Consider the following 20,233-nt stretch of genomic DNA (forward strand, 5'->3'; position numbering starts at 1 on the left):
GGGAGCCCCAAGGAGGGGGCTGAGCTATGAAGGGGTCAGAGAGGAGAACATTCCAGGCCGAGACCTTTGCAAATACAAAGGTTCACTGATGGGCTAGGACATGGGGGAGAACCTTTGGGGGGAAAAAAGGGAAAATACTCGAAATCCCTACTTGTGGCTCAGCTGGTAAAGAATCCGCCTGCAACGTGGGAGACCTGGGTTCGATCCCTGGGTTGGGAAGATCCCCTGGAGAAGGGAAAGGCTACCCACTCCAGTATTCTGGCCTGGATAGTCCATGGGGTCACAAAGAGTCAGACATGACTGAACGACTCTGACTTTCACTTTCTGCTTCAGAGATGTTTTTTCTCTTAAAATAACAGAAGGAAAGTGGATTACGGAAGAATTTTGTGTTTTCTTTATGTACAACGCTGTTGCTGCCGCCACCTTAAGGCTCATATAATAAGAACCCGCCCGAGTGTGACAGCAGGACAGGAGAGGGGCTCCTTGCTCCTGAGGTGACCTCGGGGACCTGTGTCCGTAGTGGCATTGGGATTCTCAGCCTGCTGCACCTTCCCCCTATGGGCTTCCAGAGCGTGGAGAAGCAGGCTGAGACTCAGGACACTCATGAGTGTCTTGGAGGCAGGCAAGGCCGTAGCTGGGAGGCCACCTGGCCTGCAGGCCGCAGGGGAAGAGCTTCTCACAAGCTCCCCGGAAGCGTCACCCACTTCCCCGTGTCACCTCGGTGCCTGTGCTGCTCTTTGCTCACCTAGCCATTCTGAGCATCTGTGGGATTCTTGGTGGCTCCTGGCCACATGATCCTGAAACAGCCTCCCTGCAGCATTAACCAGGAAGGCAGAGGGCGCTCGAGGGTGGGACAAGCCAAGCCTGGCCTCATCTGCCCTCCTCCCCTAGGGCATGCCACACCTGCAGGCCCCACACAGGCCTCCTGGAGAGGCAGCCACCAAGTGAGACAGCCCAGTCCATGTTGCGTCTCAAAGCAGCAAATGTTGTCCTCAGGATTCCCGGGAAAGGCTGCTCCAGCACACATCAGCCCCCAAGGGTCTCTGTTCTCCCCCGAGTGGGATTCACCACTGTGTCTCCATAAAAAGAGGATAGAATCAGAGAGATTCTGTTGTTGTTCAGTCATTCCAGTCATGTCTGACTCTTTGTGATCCCACGGACTGCAGCACACCAGGCTTCCCCCCTTCACCATCTCCCTGAGCTTGCTCAAACTCACATCCACTAAGTCAGTAATGCCATCCTACCATCTCATCCTCTGAGTAACCCAGAGTTAGAGATTTGACTTTTTTTTAATTTTTATTTATTTATTTTTATTTTTGGCCGTGCTGGGTCTTCTTTGCTGTGCAGGCTTTTCTCTAGTTGCAGCGAGTGGGGCCTACTTTCTAGTTGCACTGTGCGGGCTTCTCATTGCCATGGCTTCTCTAGTTGCCAAGTATAGGCTCTAGGGTGTGTGGGCTTCGGTACTTGCCATTCCAGGCTCTAGGACAGGCTCAATAATTGTGGCAAACAGGCTTAGTTCCCCCAAGGCATGTGGGATCTTCCTGGATTAGGGATGGAACCTGTGTCTCCTGCATTGGCAGGCGGATTCTTTACCACTGAGCCACCAGGGAAGCCCTTGACTTTTTATTTATAGTTTATGGGTTTTTTTTTTTTTTTTTTTTTTTCCAATAAGTAAAATGCATCATGGCTACAAAACGCAGGATTTAAAAGAGCTTACACCCGTTTTAAAAAATAAGTCACTCTCCCACCCTCCTCCTCAAGCCCCCGGGCGCTCTCCCCAAAGGCACTTCTGCTGGTTTCCTGCAGAGAGCCTGTGTATCTAGATGTTTGCTGCACATAGAAGGGCACACACAGGACTCAAGCTGTGCCTTGCTTTTCTCACCTGGCAATAGATTGTAGAGACTCCCCCAGGCCAGCACATACAGAATTTCCTCCTCTTTTCCCTGATATAGGTAATTCCTATATCTGACCATACCATACCTTATTTAACCAATCACCAGTGAAAAATACTTAGATTGACTTTTAACAGCAGAACCTAAAACACGATCCTTCAGTGAGCAGCCTTAAGCACATGTGAGCTGCAAATTGACACAGTGGGCTCAGAGCTGACAGCCGAGGGCTCATCTTGTCTCGGCCCCTGAGCAGCTGTGTGGCCTTGGGCACGTGACTCGACCTCTCTGTGTCTCAGCCTCTCTGTGTCTCAGTTTTCTTTAAAATAGGAAACGTACCTATCTCCTAGACCACAAGGAGTTTTAAATCCATGTTTAAAAGCCTCCAGAGCAGCAGCTGGCCCTGAGGAAGTGCTAGTTGAGTGCCTGCTTTCCTGCTGCTGCCCTTGAAACCACTGCCATTAGGTCATTTCACATGCATTAGGATAGCAAGGATAGCTATAAAATCATGCATGTGCACACCTGACATGTCAGGTTCCTGGCCTTAAAATAGGAAACAGATCCAGCACTCACTTCTTGGGTGGAGACTCAAGTGGGAGCATTGCTGGGCGGTAGCTAGCACAGAGGGTCAGCCAAGGGAGGACCTGCACGCAGCTCTCCAGCATCCTGGCCTCCCTGAAATGTTGACCATCCATCTGCCATTCCATGAGGTTGACCCAAAATCTTGAGCTTCAAGAGTTAAGGACTACAGGTCATTGCTCAGGCCATCGGGGACAAACTCAGAGCCAGGCCATCGTATCTGGATGCACTCATCTGGGTGACTGTGGGCACAGGTGGCAGCCCCATCTCATTGGGCCTGGACCCTTGGCGCTGGCAGACACTAACTCCCCGTTAGGAGGAGGCCCCAGCAAGCCCTGGACACAGGCCTCTGGGCGCATCTCTTTTCTCTTCCCCTTAGACTTTCTTTGGAGAATGGAATTTACAGTACACTGGGCATTCAGTGCAAGAGGCAAAAGTAGGTCACAAGAGCAAATGAGGACTTCTGTTTTCAGTTTTGGTTCCAGAGAAGGAAGAAAAAGCTTAAATGTTTAAAAACCCTCAGGTAATTTTTTTAAAGGTGGTAAGACTACAGTGAAGAAACTCATATGTTTGCATCTTTGATGTGCCAAGGGCAGTGCTGATACCTTTAATCCCTAATCAGGGAGCAGAAATGATGCCCCGCCCCCCCCCCCCGCCGCCGTCTTTCAGATGCTCAGAGTGAGAAGCAGTTTGCCCCCATCAAGGAGGAGGTTGAAGAAGCACAAGCACTCTGAGGCCAGAGTCTTGCTGCCATGGGGGTGCCCAAGGACTCGGTCCCCCATGACAGGTGAAGGGTTGGTCCCTGAAATGACACTCAGGGAAGTGAAGGCCGAGTTCAAAACAAAGAACAAAACTGGGCTCAAATGATAAATGGGCAGATACTTAAAAATCAGATCCAAGATGAACAATTAACAGAAAGTCACATGCCTCAGTACCTAGGGCATCCCCTCATGTTTCAGGCTGGGAGCTGGGCATAAAGGAGGGGAACCCAGCACCAAGTCAGTGGCAGAGTCAAAGCCAAGTTCATGAAGCTCTGCAACAGAAAGGGTGCAACCCATCTGACCTGTGATGCGGGTCCATGCCAATTTCAAGCCCCTTCCAGGCTAGATCTTAGGAAGACCCACATGGTGGCCCAGGTTCTTTCCTGAGCAAGGACAGCTTCATGCCCTCTTCCTGCCAGTGGCCTTCCGCCAGCCCAGAACCCTCAATCTTGCCCCTTGCAGACTGGCCTCTGGGCCACAGCCACACTCAGGAGCGAGAAGGGGGTCCCCGGGAGAACGCAGTGAGCCAGGCAGCTTCCGTCATCGGCTTCATCTCGATTTCGTGTCTTCCTCTTCCCTTCAGAACTGGATTCCTAAATATAGCCCGAGTCTGAATTGGCAGATGTTGGGTTTGTCCTTTACAAGAGGGCCAAAATTAGCTTGTCATTTGGCACCTAAATAAAGCAGCCGAACTGCCTTTGTACCAGCTTTGCAACAAGGAGAGACTGGAGTTGCCGCGTGTTATGTGATAAGGAGACTTTTCTGGAAAGCCGGAGCATCACCTCTGAAGCCAAGAGGCTGAGTCTGGAGGGACACGCCTTCCTCCAACTGGACCCTCTCACCCATGAATTACAGTCAGTTCGTTCCACATAGTGTAAATACCTTGTGAGACCGGAGGAGGAGGATCCATACTCCACAGAAATGGCACTTGGAGAGAACAGCCGTGGTGGCTGTCAGTTGGGGAGGAAAAGAGCAATCTGTCCGGAGTGCCTGGAGCTGGGTGAGCACAGGGGCTCCCCAGGGGCAGCAGAAAGATGTTATAATCAATTACCACATCATAACACTGATGTATGATAATTACTGAGTGTTTCTCCTGAGATAGTGCAGCATTTGGCTGGAATGCAGTTCTTTCATGGTCCACTGCCTGATTAATATGCAAATAATAGGCTGATTGCATGATGAATGCAGAAAATGAGTTCACTGATAACGTGAGCACTGAAGCGGGAAGATGATAAATTACTTTTACTGACTGTCGTACATTTAAGTACCCTTTCTCAACAATTTCATCACAAATTAAGTAAAGCAGTATGGAGAGATTAGGAGGATGTGTAAAATAATGTACCTTAATAGCTTTCCTAATACCATCGCATGCAACGAAAATGTCACTCGGTTCTGCTCAGCACAGCCCAGGGCCTGTGGAGGGCCAGATCGGTGCACTCACCTGCGTGTTGTTGGGGAGCCGAGAAGCAGCCCACCCCACCAGCACATTCCATATCAGCCAGGGATTCTCTAAGGAACATTCCATCACAGTGCAGACATTGTCTGCATGCCAGGCTGCCCGGCAGCGTTACTGAGAGGAGGCAGGCTGCTCTGGGGGCAAATCCCGGAGCCTCCCCACAGATGGGCACGCGGAGGCCTGCTGTCCACCAGGTGCCTCTGGGGGAAGGAAAGTTTCTGAGCTGCAGGCCTAAAAGACTCAGAAGGAAAACACAATCCAAAACCACCTCTCAGCTCCTCCAACTCTTAGAAACACAGAAAAATTAATTCCACCACCAGAATGGCGGTCTGAGCTGCCTCGCAGACAGTAGCACTACCGGCAGAGGACGGGCAGGTCTGCTCAAAGCCGTAAGGAGCCCCCGAGAAGGAGAGAAAACACATGCGCACAGGCACACACGCGCAGTGATTAATCTTTGATTACAGCAGAGCAATTTAACTAGACGGTTTGTTTTTTCCCATCTCAGTAATATATATTTAGACTGTTTGTATGACATACATTTTCTCTTAATGCACAGGGATGCATTGATAAGTGCTCATACACACAGCTGGTTTGGTAATAAGGTTATTGAAGGTAATTTGAAGGCATTATTTCTAAATCAGTATGGATCTCTGGAAAGCTGAGAACAGGGCGAGCACTGTGCCTCCCGAGGCAGGGCCGGCCACGTTGCCCGGGGCGGCTTTTGCGGCCCGGGGTTCGCCAGGCTGGTGGTTCACTACCAAGGTTTAATTGTAGCCGCAGGAAAGGTTTTGACTTTTAGTATTCCCAAACTCTGCTTTGACACATGTATGTCCTTGAGGGCTCGTAAAAGATACACGAGAAAAAGAATGGAAGTCTGGCAGGGGAGCAGATTTACCTGCAGTGCCCACAACCCCCAGGTGAGTGCTCAGGCCCACCTCACCTAGGCAGCTTCCCCGGGTGTGGCTGAAGTCAACTCAGAATTGCTAGGATCCTTCCCCCCTCCACCCAACACCGTGCGTTTTCCCAGCCTGGGGAGAGAAGAGGAAGGTAGGAAACCATTCTTCCCCTCCATGAGGAGGAGAGAGAAGCTCCTGGTGGCACAAGGCGGTGCTGATGGGAAGAGGCCCGCAGACTCAGTTGCGGGCAGCCTCACCCGCTGCAACCTGCTGCAGCTAGCCGCCCAGGACGGCCCTCCCACCTCCGCCCTCGTGCGCTCACCTCCGTCGCTGACCTCCCACCATTTTTCCGTCGTCCCCTCCAGGGAAACACAGCCAGATCTGAGCTCAGCCTCTTCTCCCAGATATGTTCTCCACCCAGCCTTCCTTGTGAAAGCACCGCCACCGCCACCGTCACCTGAACAGGGGGCCTGGCAGCCCTCCTCACCCGCTCTCTCCTCACCCCCACTCCCAGATGCGCACACACACGCACAGAGTTTCTGGTTCTTAAACATCCAGACCCATCTCTCCAGACTGTATATCCGGCTGGGCCCCTGCCCTCCTTCGGATCCTTCCCTGGGACTAAAGTCCCGCCTTCTCAGTGTGTGAATGTCCCTCCTGCACCCCCCCACCCCCACCATCTCTTTCTTGTTCGCTGTCCCCAGCCTCAGCATCAGCGTCATAGTGCTGTGAGCTGCCACCGCCCCCTGGACATCCCCCCCACCCGCCTCCTTTTCCTCGTCACATGTGTCTTTGTGACAGTGACCTTGTAATGATGTCTGCCTGGGTCACCACTGTCCCCCACCTTCTAGCACCCACCTGGCACTGACATGGTCCCCTTTATTGAATGAAAGGTTCCCCCTGCTCCCCCCGCCACTCTTCAAGTGGCTTGAAAGTCAGGCTTGGGGAGGTAAGCTGCCACAAGTTAAATAGAAACTTTGCATTAAACAAGTTTTCTTTGTTAATAAGTAAACTTCTGGCTTTTAAGTCACTATAAGAGTTCCTTGCACATGCTCAGTTGCTCAGTTAGGTCCAACTGTTTGTGACCCCATGGACTGTAGCCCACCAGCCTCCTCTGTCCATGGAATTTTCCAGGCAAGAATACTGGAGTGGGTTGCCATTTCCTTCTCCAATGCATGAAAGTGAAAAGTGAAAGTAAAGTCGCTCAGTCATGTCTGACTCTTTTCGACCCCATGGACTGCAGCCTACCAGGCTCCATGAGATTTTCCAGGCAAGAGTACTGGAGTGGGTTGCCATTGCCTTCTCCGCAAGAGTTCCTTGCTGCTGCTGCTGCTGCTGCTGCTGCTGCTGCTGCTAAGTCGCTTCAGTCGTGTCCGACTCTGTGCAACCCCATAGACAGCAGCCCACCAGGCCCCACCGTCCCTGGGATTCTCCAGGCAAGAACACTGGAGTGGGTTGCCATTTCCTCCTCCAGTGCGTGAAAGTGAAAAGTGAAAGTGAAGTCACCCAGTCGTGTCCGACTCTTAGGCAGACTTAAAAAAATGTTCTCGCACCAGCACCTATTATCTCAGTTTTGCTATAGAAGCAGAGCAATTTGGTAGGTTTGCTGAGATATTCAGTGACTTAAGGCAGTGCCCAGGCGGGCTGAGGGCCAAAGAGTATTGCCAGCCCAAGGCCAGCGAGGGGTGCAGGTAGGGCCTGGCCGTGGGAGGGGTGTGCACTGACACTTGATGCCGTCTCTTTAGGAGTGGGCTTTCCCCAGGTCAGGAGGAAACGCACCAAGGCCCTTGAGGATGGGGCCTGTGTCAGTGAGACTCTCCCTTTACTCCTCTGCTGGCGTAAGGTACAGGCCCTTGGTGAGCAGGCTATTCTGTGGTGGGGCCACTTCACATGCTCTGATATGTCTTAGCGTGTTGTTGGGTTACTTCTGTTCCTTTCTTGATAGCCAGTATGCAGTGGCATGTTGGGGACAGGAGGTGCGAAAGCTCCCACATGGCTCTATGACAGCTATTAGTCTCCATTTTTTTTTTTTTTTTTTTTGGCCATGTCAGGTCTTAGTTGCAGCATACAGAATCTTTTGTGTTGTGGCACTCGGGATCTAGTTCCCTGACCAGGGATCGAACCGGGCCCCCTGCATTGGGAGTGCGGAGTCTTACCCACCGGACCACCAGGGATGTCCCTCTCCACGTATTTTGTTTCAAGCCCCTGCTACTCAATCCAAAGGTCACTCATACTCAAAAGCAGAAAACTCCACATGTTTACATGGGCCATGTCTAGTGGAGATGTGGCTGGAGAAATAGGCAGGGTCCCGATGGGCCACGAGCATCTGCCCAGAGACTCGGAGGCAGGGGCCATCAGTGCCGCCTCCCCCACCCCACCCCCAAGGCAAGGTCTGGTGCTCAGGGATGTCAGAGAGAGGGTCCCACGTCAGCCTGTGACCCTGAAACACAGGAGGGCAGATCAGGCTGCCGTTCACCTTTGACACAGAGAAGCTCGTTATTTCTAAAGAGGGCTGTCAGCCATAAACCCTCAAGTCGAGGGTCCCTTTGGAGAGGAGCCACATGAACCTTGAGTGAGTCCTCACGTTTCAATTCGGGTTCCGTGTCCCCAGCACGATTCCACATCTGAACTCGGCCGGGAAGCATTCTGGGCTGGTGGTCACCCTGCGGTGGCTTCTGAAGCTGTCACCACTGTCAGCTGGAAGGGCCCTGAAGCTGGGCAGGGTCTTCCTATGCCAAGGCTCCCATTGCCCCTCCGGCTCCGTCTCTACCCTGTGCCTCCCTGGCACTCCTCTTCCTCTGCTCTTTGATTTCTGCCCTCACTCAACCACGTTTCCATGCGCCAGGCCATGACCTTACTGCTCCCCCAACCTTCTCCTTCCCTCTCCCATCTTCCATACTTGTCTTTCTAGTCACTTGGAATTTCCTGGCTTGGCGCGGGCTCAAAGCCTAAACTATGGACATAATGAAAAGTGGTGCATCAGACCAGCCGCCAGTTAAATAATGTTTGGGTTCTTGTCAGAATGTCACAGAGTACCCTGTCATTTTGTTTCAGCAACTTGTCCTTCTGAATGCACAGTTCGCCTTATGGCATGCCAGCAGTAAAAATGTCACTTACAATAATTACTTTTTGGTGAAAATGCTTGCTGACTTCCTACCTTCAAGCTGTTTTTTACACAGTGGGGAGATAATAAGAAATGACTTTATCCTGACTGCTCAAATGAACACTAAATGGAATTTGGGTTATTATTACTGCAGATAGAGGGCTGGGTATGGAAATTTAAACAGTGGATCGTGTAAACTGCAGAGAGATTTGTCTCTGAAAATTATGGCGGGTGTGCATTTTCAATTGGCTTCCATTGAAAACTTAAGGCAGCTGTTGTTTGCCTGCTGTTTTTGGAATATAATATTTTTCATAATCCTTTTATAGTTCCTGAAAGCTCTGTGTATTTTAGGGGGCCTTGAGTCACTGTCTGTGCTTCCTGTATCTTACTATCCAGCCTTCTTTTCTGCAATATTCGAAAATTAATCTTGGAAAATTAACCTTCCCCCCAAAATTAATCCGTACAGATCACTTTTTAAATGTAACACCTTACTGCTGGCGTCACAATTGGATTAGATGATCTGTGTAGCTGGGCTTTTAAGGCAAATTACCCATTTTCAGTTGCCCCAGTTCCACAGGCTGCAGACTCCTTGAAAACATGGTCTGTGTCTAATTTCTCTTACCCCTTGGAATTTACCTGATGGTCCAGTTGTTAGGACTTGGCACTTTCACTGCTGGGACCCCGGGTTCAATCCCCAGTCAGGGAAGTAACCTCCCGCAAGCTGTGTGGCTCGGCTAAAAGAAAACAAAAAAGTAAAAATAATATCTCTTATCCCTCTGCCAAGGAGAGTCTACAACACAAAGCAGGAGCTTTAAAAGCGTTGGCGTGGGCGAGTGAAGGAATGGATGAAGGCAGACAGGCTGTTATGACCTGCAGTGACTGACAGTGGAGGCTTCCCACTCCCAAGCCGGTCAGATCCTTGCTCCGCCTGAGTGACCTGGACCAAGTCACGCTGCCCATCGGACCCTCGGTTTCTGGGTGCAGGGTTTATATTCCCAGCACGGGAGCATCGTGAGAATTGAATGAGCCAGTGTGTAAATGCCCTTAGCCCCTGGCTGCATTCAGACGAGGTTCTAAAGATGTTCTGGTTCCCTTCCTTCATCCCAGAGGTGGGTGGGCTTTGGAGACCTTACCTTCGTGTTTCCTGAGGTGAGGTCAGAAACATGGACACATGGAGTGTGGGTGAAGAAACCATATTTTGCAAGGCTGGCCCAGTTGCTCTGCCACTGACAGTCACACGAGTCCCAGGATCTGTGTGCGCTGGTCCCACCCTACAGTAGGGCTGTTTAGAACATGGAGGGCGTGACTCGTTCCTGGCTGTGTGGCTCTGGGCACGAGGTCATGTCTCTGTCCAGTGAGGCAGCTAGATGTGTCTGCCACTCCGTGTCAGGTCATGAGAACAGAAGCATCTATCTCTAGTTCATTCCCGGGAGCCTCCGCACAGGGAGGGCACGAGAAACGTTCGCTTGAGCAGTAACTCCTGTTACAGGCAGTGATAGAATCAGGTTTCTTTCTTTTTTTATTTACTTTTTAATGGGAGAATAATTGCTTTTCACTGTCGTGTTGGTTTCTTCTGTAAAACGTGAATCAGCTCTAAGTATATACACATATGTCCCCTCCCTCTTGAGCCTCTCTCCCACCCATCCTGATCCCACCCCTATGAGGTCATCGCAGAGCACCAACAGAATAGGGTTTCTTAATATCATGTTCCTCCTCATCCCAAGATGCTCCTGTTGCAAAGCACCCCCTCTTGGAACTGCACCCCCACGCCCCGTGGTCCAGGTTACAACGTGGGACCCATCTGTTCTTGCTCAGCCCTCTCAGCACGTCCACCCGGCCCTCAGCCCTGGTGACCTGATCTCCTGAACTTCTCCTGAATCTGCATCTGCCCATCCCCCGGCCCACCCTTCTGGGGCCCCATCCACACTCCCTGTCAGCCTCCCAGCCCCAGCTGTGCTGTCCATAAGTCCGTTCTCTGTACTGAAGCAACAGTGACCTGGCTTACTTTCTTACTCTTTGATGTTAGGTCTATAATATTTCAAACACGAATCACAGAACAACCCAGCGAATGCCCATCACCCAACTTTAACCCTAACTTTTGATCATCATTCAATCCTACCTTTTTAAAGTAAATGAAACATGCGCCTCTCCTAGCCTCATTCCTCCTGGAAGTCAGCTGTCGTCTTTCCTGAACATGCACCCTGTCTTGCCTGGATGTGATGTTATCACCTCACCACGTGTCTGTACATGGTGCATGCGGGCGCTCAGCCTGTGTACCAGCGTTGTCGTCTGTTTGGTTCCGCGCCTCAGTCTGTGGGCTCACCATTATGCTTTCGTGCCGTCCAGACCTCACTGCTAGAGGGTTTTCATGGTTTTTTTCGGTTTGGTTTGGTTTTTGTTTTGCTTTGTTTTTGGCCATGCCGCATGACTTGCGGGATCCTAGTTCTCCAGCCAAGGATGGAACCAGCGCCCTGGGCAGTGAAAGCCTGGAGTCCTCACCACTGGACGGCCAGGAAATTCCCTTCGCTGCTGTTTATAGCACATGGTGGATAGCAGGAATGTGCCCAGGCTCCCAACTGCACAAAAATTAAAACAGACACCTTAGCCAATTCCAAGGCCCTGCACAACCCAGCCCCTGGGGACCTCTCTAGGCCTCGTGTTCACACTACACTCAATCTTATTGATGCCCCAAGCCCACCAGGGGTCTGGAACAATCTGTCTCCCTTCCTTGTCGCTGCTACTCCTCCCACCTTAGCTGGCTAATTCCTGCTCACGCCTGAAGTCCCTCTGAAGTTTTACCCTCCCGGGAGGCCTCTGCTCCCCCAGACATCAGTGTCCCCACCCCTTGCCGTGTGCTGTGTCCCACTGGCCTGACTCAGCCGACTTGGGGAGTAAGTGAAAGAATGACGCAGTGATGCGTCTTCATCCATGCTTCCTGCTGGGACTCGGTCCTAAGTGAGTTGATACTGAAATGTAATCTACATACACTAAAACTCACTCTTCACTCATAGAAGTGTTCTATGCTCTCACTAATCAAGGTGTAGGATAATTCCATCATCCTCCCCAAATCCTCTCGTGACCCTCTGTGGTCAGCTCCAACCCTTGCTTGACTCCCAGCAACACTGATCTGGAGACTTCCCTGGCCGTCCAGTGGTTAAGACTCTGCCTCCACTGCAGGGGGCCCCAGGTTCGATCCCTGGTCAGGGAACTAAAATCCCACATACTACACAGTGTGGCCAAAAATAAATAAACATCTTTTAAAAATAGTAATCTCAGGTAACTTGGCATAAACCAAATTCCCAGTCATCTTAAAAAAAAAAAAAGCAAAAAAACACTGATCTGTTGTTTTCTATCCCTGTAATTTTACCTTTTCTGGAATGTCATCTGAATGGCATCGCACAAGATGTAGCTGTTGTCTCTCTCACCAGCGTCGCAGTTATGTGCCAGGAACTGTAGAAGAAGCAGCAATAAGTCTTAAGGAGATTTACGTTGCATGCAGAGGACCTTTATGTAGACAAATATGTTCCAGTAACTACTCTATTTTTTAACATGAGATTCGGATTTACTTAGCACTGTGTGGCAGGTTCGTTCCTCACTACTACAACCCTGCCTGTGTTTTTCAGATGAGGAAACCAAGATGTTCCAAGAACTTAGGAATCACACTCAAGCTGGCATCATGAGTTAGTGGAGGCAACCCCCATCCCACGTTCAGTACCTCAGTGCCAATCCCAGGGCTCCTCCGTTTGTGTGTGTGTGTGTATGTTTGCCTTGCTTAAATTATCTTTAATTACAGAGAAGAGCACAAAACCCTGTTCTGTCAAAAAGTACCATTTTCATCAGAAAGCTCGATTTGGTAATTTTTGGAAAAGAAAAGCAGTATTTCTCCTCTGTTGACTATGTTTCTTCTCTCAAGATGCTGAGTCATCGGGCACTGGTCCTCCTGCCGCTGAGGGTCCCCCCACCCCTGGCCCCCTCACCAGGGGGCGATGGGAACTGCTTGATGGATCTGATTTTGTGGTGCTGACCAAAAGTAGCTTTCTAGTCAAACAGATGACTTTGCAGTGTGATGTTCTGAGCATATGGATTCGTGGATGTGTCCAGGAGTCTGTTTCCTGTCACCTCTTGTCCCTTTCACTCCAAAAAAACTTGGGCCAAATTCTGCTCTCGGTGACCAGAGACTGTGGTGGCACCTGTGTGTGTTGGTGAGCAATTTAGACACAGACTAAATTGTGTTTAGACAACAGTTTAGACGCAGACTCAGAACAGAGGTGCAGACACCAGCCCAGTACATTCCAAGGCCCAGTGGGGTTTTGATCTTGGTTGGGGATGGGGGTTGCCCTTGTCTGCAGTCATGGTGGGGAGCACAGAGGGACACTGGTAACGTGCAGCACACACCTCTGGTCAGTTCTTCCAGGGAATTTTCCTGGCAAAAAATGCAGGAAGGCGAGTGGCTTTACTGAGGACACCTGAAAGAAAGAAACATGCCTCCACTCCAGCTATTCTGGGGACCCGCCGGCAGCCGAAAGAAAACCTGGGGCCGGTGCTTGGGAGGCGGCGCCGGGCAGCGTGTTCTCCAGGCAGCCATTGTTCTGACCTTGCTGTGGGTTAAAGGACACCAACCTGAGAAGAAATCTGTTTATCGTGTGGGGAATTCATGCCATCCTTGACAGTGTACAGTGAGCAAGATGGATGATCTGCCAAATTGGTCCCTCGCTTGGGTGAATCAGGGCAAATTTACAGTACAATTCCTCTGCTGCTTCAGATACAAAAATAACATTTTCCAGGTTTTATATCCAGTTGTACGATGACCTGGAGGTGAACAGAGAGAAGAAATCCGATTTGTAGGGTTCAGATCGCCTTCAAGATTTATATGGACCGTTTCTGCCGTTTACCTCTGCCTCTTTCACATCCTTCACAAGCCAGTGTTTGGTTTTTATTTTTAACCTGATTTTCCATGTTGAGCACACAGCTTTATGTGATGGTAGAACTCTGTACTGGTTGAAGACAATAGATGGGTTTATTGCAGTTGTTTTATTTGGTATTTTATCTTTCTAGGTATTTTTACAAAATATCTCTTGTACTTAGAATGCATTTTCCATCCTCTTGAATTCAGAATAGGTTGTTATCCTGGATATCATATGTCCAGTGAAGGACACTCCAGGTATATGATCTGTTAAAATTCAGTTATTCCAGGGATTTCCCGCCGTGGTCCAGTGGTTGAGACTTTACCTCCCAATGTGGTGGGCAGGGGACGAGGCGGGGAGAGATGCAGGTTGGGGAGCTCGGATCCCACATGCCCCGAAAAAAAACCCCGAAACATAAAGCAGAAGCAATATTTTGACAAATTCAATAAAGACTTTTTTTTTAATGGTCCACATTAAAAAAATAAAATCTTAAAAAAAAAGAAAGGGAATTCAGCTATTCCTTGGTATTACATTTTCTTTAGTCAGGTCACAGGTGTCTGGGGGTTGACGTGTGCTGGTATTCACTGCGTGGCCTGGCCTCACACACTGTTGTCTCTGGAGCTGTGGAGCCCACATGAAAGTGCCTGGCCTGCCCCTCACCCGTGATGCCGTGGGGTCTCACTGTGTGCCCATTCCTAGTGGGGAGGAGAGACTGCACCCAGACTCCAGCCAAAGGCAGGTTTTACCCTGTGGGTGGGACCGCAGCGCTCAGTCCCTTTGCATTTTCTCTGTATTTGGAAATTAGGAAGTGCGGAAGCCTTTATTCCTGGCATCCCCAAACTGGAATGGGTGTCAGGTTTTACAGGTAGTGCCAACAGAGGCCAGAAGGTACCACTCACCAACAGGGCATGGTGCCCTCCCACCCACCGGGCACCTCCAACAGGACAGCCCCTTCTGAAGAAAGGAGAGTGTGGGGACCTGACTACCCACACTGGCCCCGTCTCTTCCAGTCTCAGTGACCACCTGGTGTAGACAGACGAGAGCTGGGCTTTCAGAATCACATCCTGGGGTCTGACCGAGAGCTGGTGGGGGCTCCTCTTCCTTTGCTTCTCTCCATGGTCACCGTGACACCCTCTGGGATCAGAGTGAGAACGGACCTGGGATCCCCACTCAACCCTAGGCCCCCAGGGGCCTGCCACCAAGGCCTTAGGTCTCTTCTTCAAGGGTCTTCATCATTGTGGTGACCACACATTGCAGACAGCCCTCATTTAAAATAATATGTCCATTCACTTTGTGCTGGAAATTATGGATAAAATAAATATGCAAATTATAATATAGCCAAGATGCTTCTGAATCATAGAATTAAGGGGTTCTGTGGGAAGGAAGTCATGACAGTGATTAATAGGGCATACTTTTTTTAACAGAATGGCCTTTATTGAGTCTTCAGAAACGTACTGTTTAAACCCCTGCTTTTACTTCTTTCGCTGTTATTATTTTTATTTTTTTAATACAGAAAATAAAAGGTTAATTCTCAGTCACAATTCATTTGGATCCACAGACTGCCATACTGTCTCCTTTTTATACAGACGTCTACTTAGTAATTCCTAGATAAGGAAAGGAGGTGCACGTGGGGAAAGACCGCCGTCCTCAGCCCTGGGTTTCTGTGTGCTCTAATTCCAGAAAGCACTCCAAAGACCTCCGCCAGCTGCAGCCCTGCACCCGAGTCACCCATGAGCTCCAGCGAGTCAGTGAAGAGTCTGACTGAACTGGTCCAGCAGCCCTGCCCCCCCATCGAAACCAGTAAGGACAGCAAACCTCCAGAACCCAGCGACCCGCCCGCCTCAGACTCCCAGCCCGCCACCCCACTGCCTCTCTCCGGACACTCAGCGCTCAGCATTCAAGAGCTGGTGGCCATGTCTCCAGAGCTGGACACCTACGGCATCACCAAGAGGGTCAAGGAGGTGTTGACCGACAACAACCTCGGTAGGTTCCCTCCCCGGCTGCTGAGTCAAGAGGCGGCAAGCCGTTTCCTGTTGGGGGTTCTCAGGAGGAGTGGGTGGAAGGGGCCTCAGGCTGGGCCAGCCAAAGGGTTTAAACGTTCCCAGGCTACCTACAGGAACCTAAAACGTCCTACAGTTGTGAGCACCAAGGGTTCGTAAGGGTGTTAGAAGTCTAAGGTCAGCCCCAGCCCACGCCTGCACCCCCACTAGGACCTCTTGGAAAACAGGCATGCCAGTCAGAGTCAACCTGGGCAGTGCAGTCTGACCACCGATTGCCCAGAGGCACTGTAAATCCTGGGGAGTGAGGGGGTGCAGAGCAGGGAAGAGTCAGCATGAGCCCAGCAGCATCTGGTTGGTGTCTCTGACCCAAAGTGGGGGCCAAATTACCAAATTACAGATGAAGCAGGCAGCTTGGTCAAGACCCAGGCATCGTCTTAACCTTTGACCTGGGATCTTGGCATATTCATGTTCATGTGTTAGTCTCTCAAAGTCGTAGTAGAATGTGTGTGTGTGTGCATTTTAAAGGGTGAGGGTTAGTAGCTTTCTTCACACTCTCAAATGTATCTGTGACTTCCAAAATGACTGAGAGCCACTGCTATGAAACCTCTAAAAGCAATACACATAATTTTCTGAAAATAATCACTTGATTCCCCCCAACACCCCCATCCCAGTACAACAGGGTGGATCAAGCAAATAGTCACTAGCTGTTCATATATATCCCTTTCCTGAACATAACAAGCTCCTTGGAATAAAATGAGATTGACTTGCCAGATTAGAATTAAGTAAAATTTATTTAAAACAACCACAGCAACAGCAGTAACAACAACAACAAATGGTAAGGGGGCTTCCCTGGTGGCCCAGTGGTTAAGAATCTGCCTTTCAGTGCAGGAGACATGGGTTCAGTTTCTCGTCAGGGAACTAAGATCCCACATGCGCCGCAATGAAGACCCAGCGCAGCCAAACTTTTTTTAATCTTTTAATAAAAAATTAAAAATTTTTTTTAAAAAATGGTAAGGACCTGGGATGTTTATAGGCTAAACTGAGAGTCTGAAAAGCAGAAAAACCACAGGTTTCCAAAATCAGTAAATGTTGGGGTTGGTAAAAATGTTAGGCTCAGTTAAAATGACTGATATCAAAAAAACTTATTTTCTCAAATCCAAAACTTTGCATGCAGTAAACTTTTACTTGGAATCCCACTTCTTACAAGGCAGCGCTCTATTAACTACCCTGTGAGCACAACTGGGGGTGTTTCCCTCTCACAGATGGAGGATGTGAGCCAAAGGGGGAATAAGCCAGTCATCAGGGTCACCCTCGGGCTTCCCAAGTGGCTCAGTGGTAACGAATATGCCTGCCAATGCAGGAGAATTGGATTCGATCCCTGGGTCAGGAAGATTCCCTGGAGGAGGAAATGGCAATCCACTCCAGTATTCTTGCCTGGAAAATCCCACGGATAGAGGAGCCTGGCGGGCTACAGTCTGTGGGGTCGCAGAGTCGAACACGAGTGAGCTCGCACTCTGGGTCACCCCACACTGAGGGGCAGAGCCAGTGTCGTGGTCCTGAGGCTTTATGGTACCAGACGCCGGCCTCTGATCCCGGTCTCCACCTCCACTCGAAGTCCGGTGCCTTTCAGTCCTCCCGTCAGGTCCTTCCAGTTGTGCCTGGTTCTCATTTGTGCCTTTCAAAGTGCTGGCCCCTCTTCACCTGCAACTGAATGGCTCTCAGAGAAGAGAAATCTTCCTTTCAAGCCTCTGATGAACACTGCAGACCTAACGCCACTGTGCTCTCCAGAGCGCAGTACCCTCTGATCAGCCCAGGGAGCAGGCTGCTTGAACTGCAGGGACAGACTTCAGAGCTGGAAATGGCCTGCTTGTCAGGAAAATAAAGCTGAGGAGCTCTTTCTCCTTCTCTTCCCTGCTGTGACCTTGGGTCAAGTGGCCTGTTTTCTCAGCAAGACCTGATAACCTTGCTAATCGTGAAAGGAGCCAGTGCAGACGGCCCGGTTTGAGGCTCTGAAAGAGAGGTCGCCCCATGAGCTACTTAACCTCCCGAGCTCAGGTTTGGGATTAGCCACCTCTGATAGACGCAGCAGGTGTTGTGCGGGCCTTGGTTCATCCAAAACCCAAAGACTCTTTCTAGAGAAACCTTGTGCGTAAGCAGAATGTAAGAGGAGTACTGACTCCATCACCCACGGAGGTTGTGACAAGTCTGGTTGAGGAAGTGCTTCTAAGAAGTGCTTGCTTAGGACTTCCTCAGTGGTCCAACGGTTAAGACTCAGAGTTCCCAATGCAGGGGCATGGGTTAGATGACTGGTTGGAGATCTAAGATCCTGCATGCCACACAGCTTGGCAAAAAAAAAAAAAAAACCTGCTTTTGCTAAACCCAGGACTGATAAGACTCTGACACCTACTTGTCCTGCCAGCTCCCTGAGTCTCAGCGATGACATCTCTCTTGGTTCTGTTCTTTCTCCAGGTCAGCGCTTATTTGGGGAGACCATCCTGGGGCTCACCCAAGGCTCTGTCTCTGACCTCCTTGCTCGCCCCAAGCCCTGGCACAAGCTCAGTCTGAAGGGACGGGAGCCCTTTGTCCGGATGCAGCTATGGCTGAATGACCCCAACAATGTGGAGAAGCTGATGGACATGAAACGGATGGAAAAGAAAGGTAACTTCCCGCCCCCGCCCCAGCCCGTTGCTTTCTCATTTATAAACCCACTGTTGCTGATGAGGGACACTGATCTTCACACTGAGCTGATGAGGGATACTGATCAGTGACCAAGGGGCTGTGTGGCACGGTGCAGGATATTTTGACAGTCATCTGCAGATGAGTACCTAAAAGGACTGGAGAGATTTGTGTTTTTTCTGCCTCAAGACCTGAACCCAAAGACATTTAGCATCAGAGGGTACTTTGATAATTCCTCGGTCGCCCTGGCAGCCAGTGTAGCTCTCTCTTCGAGAGAGAGTAAGGCCACTTGGTGTTGGCTCTTTGGTTTTGCTGGGTGGGTGGGTATTGCGACATTTCATGGCACATGCACCATCATGGCAGGGCTTCCACATACTATCCTTTCGAAGAGATCGTTTAAAAATGCATTTGTAGGGCTTCCCTCATGGCTCAGAGGTAAAGAATCCACCTACCAATACTAGAGACAAGCATTCGATCTCTGATCTGGGATGATCCCACGTGCAGTGGAGCAACTAAGCCTGTACACCACAATGTTGAGCCTGTGCTCTAGAACCCGGGAGCCACAACTACTGAAACCCAAGCACCCTAGAGCCTCTGCTCCGAAACAAGAGAAGCCACCACAATAGGAAGCTCGCGCACCTGGAGAGTAGCCCACACTCACTGAAACTAGAGAAAGACGCCACAGCAGAAACAAAGACCCAGCACAGCCAGAAATAAATAAATAAAATTATTAAAAAAAAAAAAGATTAGCACAAAGTATCCTATGAGAGCGTTATGAAGTTTACAGTAAGGAGCTTTCTTTTTTAATGCATTTATAAATAAGGCTAGCTCAGAGAAATTAGCTGTCTCCATGAAGGCCGCCTACCTGGAGGATGGCAGAGCAAGTCCCTGTAGAACAGACTTCTCTCTTGCTGTTATAGTCTCCAGGGCTATAGAGGGTATGGTCTCCCAGAGGGCTGAGAGCAGCTCCTTTCTCCAGACACATCGGAGCCCCCTCGATGCTGAGCGCAGGCTACAAATCCGAAGGGGTCTTCTTGGTGACAGAAAGGAACTCCTGCCCCATCTCGTGGCTCGCACTCCACATGCCGCCCCTCAAAAGAGACAGTCCTGGGTCGCCTGTAATGCTGCGAGCTCATTTGATGGCTGATAAACCCCTCAGGTGTGGAGAGTGGGCACCAGCTGCCGGTCTGGCCGCAGGAAGCTGTGACCCTGCCCATCAGTGTCTGCAGGGGACCTCACTAGAGAGTGGGGGTCACTACCACCCGTGGGACTGTGCCGGCCCCATGCCTAGCATGCCTGAGCTGGGCGATCGCGGGGGAACCCAGGCTCCTATCCCCTGAACTCACCTCCAGCTGAAGCACCACTGTCCTCACCAACCAGGAAAGGGCTCCAAGAAGACATGAGAATCTCTGATGCTGGCCCTGTGGAGCTGGGCTCCAAGAAGACACGAGAGCCTCTTGTGCCAGCTCTGTGGGGCTAGGCTCCAAGAAGATGCAAGAGCCTCTGGTGCCAGTCCTCATGTGACCATAGAGCCTGCAGTTCCTAAGTGCCTCCTGTCTCCAGACACTGTGCCGAGACTTCATTCAGCCCACATCACTCCATGTCATACAGATGTTGTTATCCAGGAAACATGAGGCTCCGGCATTATGAGACTTGCCTGATTTCAAGTTGGTATAAGCAAGAACCCAGACTCTTGAGAGCCCCTTGAACGGTAAGGAGATCAAACCAGTCAATTCTAAAGGAAATCAACCCTGAATGTTCATTAGAAGGACTAACGCTCCAATACTTTGGCCACCTGATGGGAAGAGCTGACTCATTAGAAAAGACCCTGATAATGGGAAAGATTGAAGGCAAGAGGAGAAGGGGATGACGGAGGATGAGAGGGGTAGATGGCATCACTGACATGAGTCTGAGCAAACTCTGGAAGATGGTGAAGGACAAGGAAGCCTGGCGTGCTGCAGTCTATGGA

General features: G+C 50.3%; 1 protein-coding gene across 19 annotated transcripts in view; it reads left to right on the plus strand.

Annotated features, from left to right (window-relative positions):
* Positions 1-20,233, plus strand: part of CUX1 (cut like homeobox 1) — a 349,136-nt gene that overhangs the window by 291,456 nt on the left and 37,447 nt on the right. For 15 of the 19 annotated variants that reach the window (XM_086374351.1, XM_086374352.1, XM_086374356.1 and 12 more), the window contains 2 exons: positions 15,269-15,571; positions 18,058-18,246. The exons of the other annotated variants lie outside the window; for them this stretch is intronic. In XM_086374351.1, coding sequence (XP_086230477.1) covers positions 15,269-15,571; positions 18,058-18,246 — 492 coding nt within the window. The remainder of the gene's footprint in view (positions 1-15,268; positions 15,572-18,057; positions 18,247-20,233) is intronic. 19 annotated transcript variants of the gene reach the window in all.

Source organism: Bos grunniens, chromosome 25 (genome assembly GCF_055505025.1).
Source record: "Bos grunniens cultivar Pamir isolate PY7600 chromosome 25, Bosgru_T2T1.0, whole genome shotgun sequence".
NCBI classification, from domain to species: domain Eukaryota; kingdom Metazoa; phylum Chordata; class Mammalia; order Artiodactyla; family Bovidae; genus Bos; species Bos grunniens.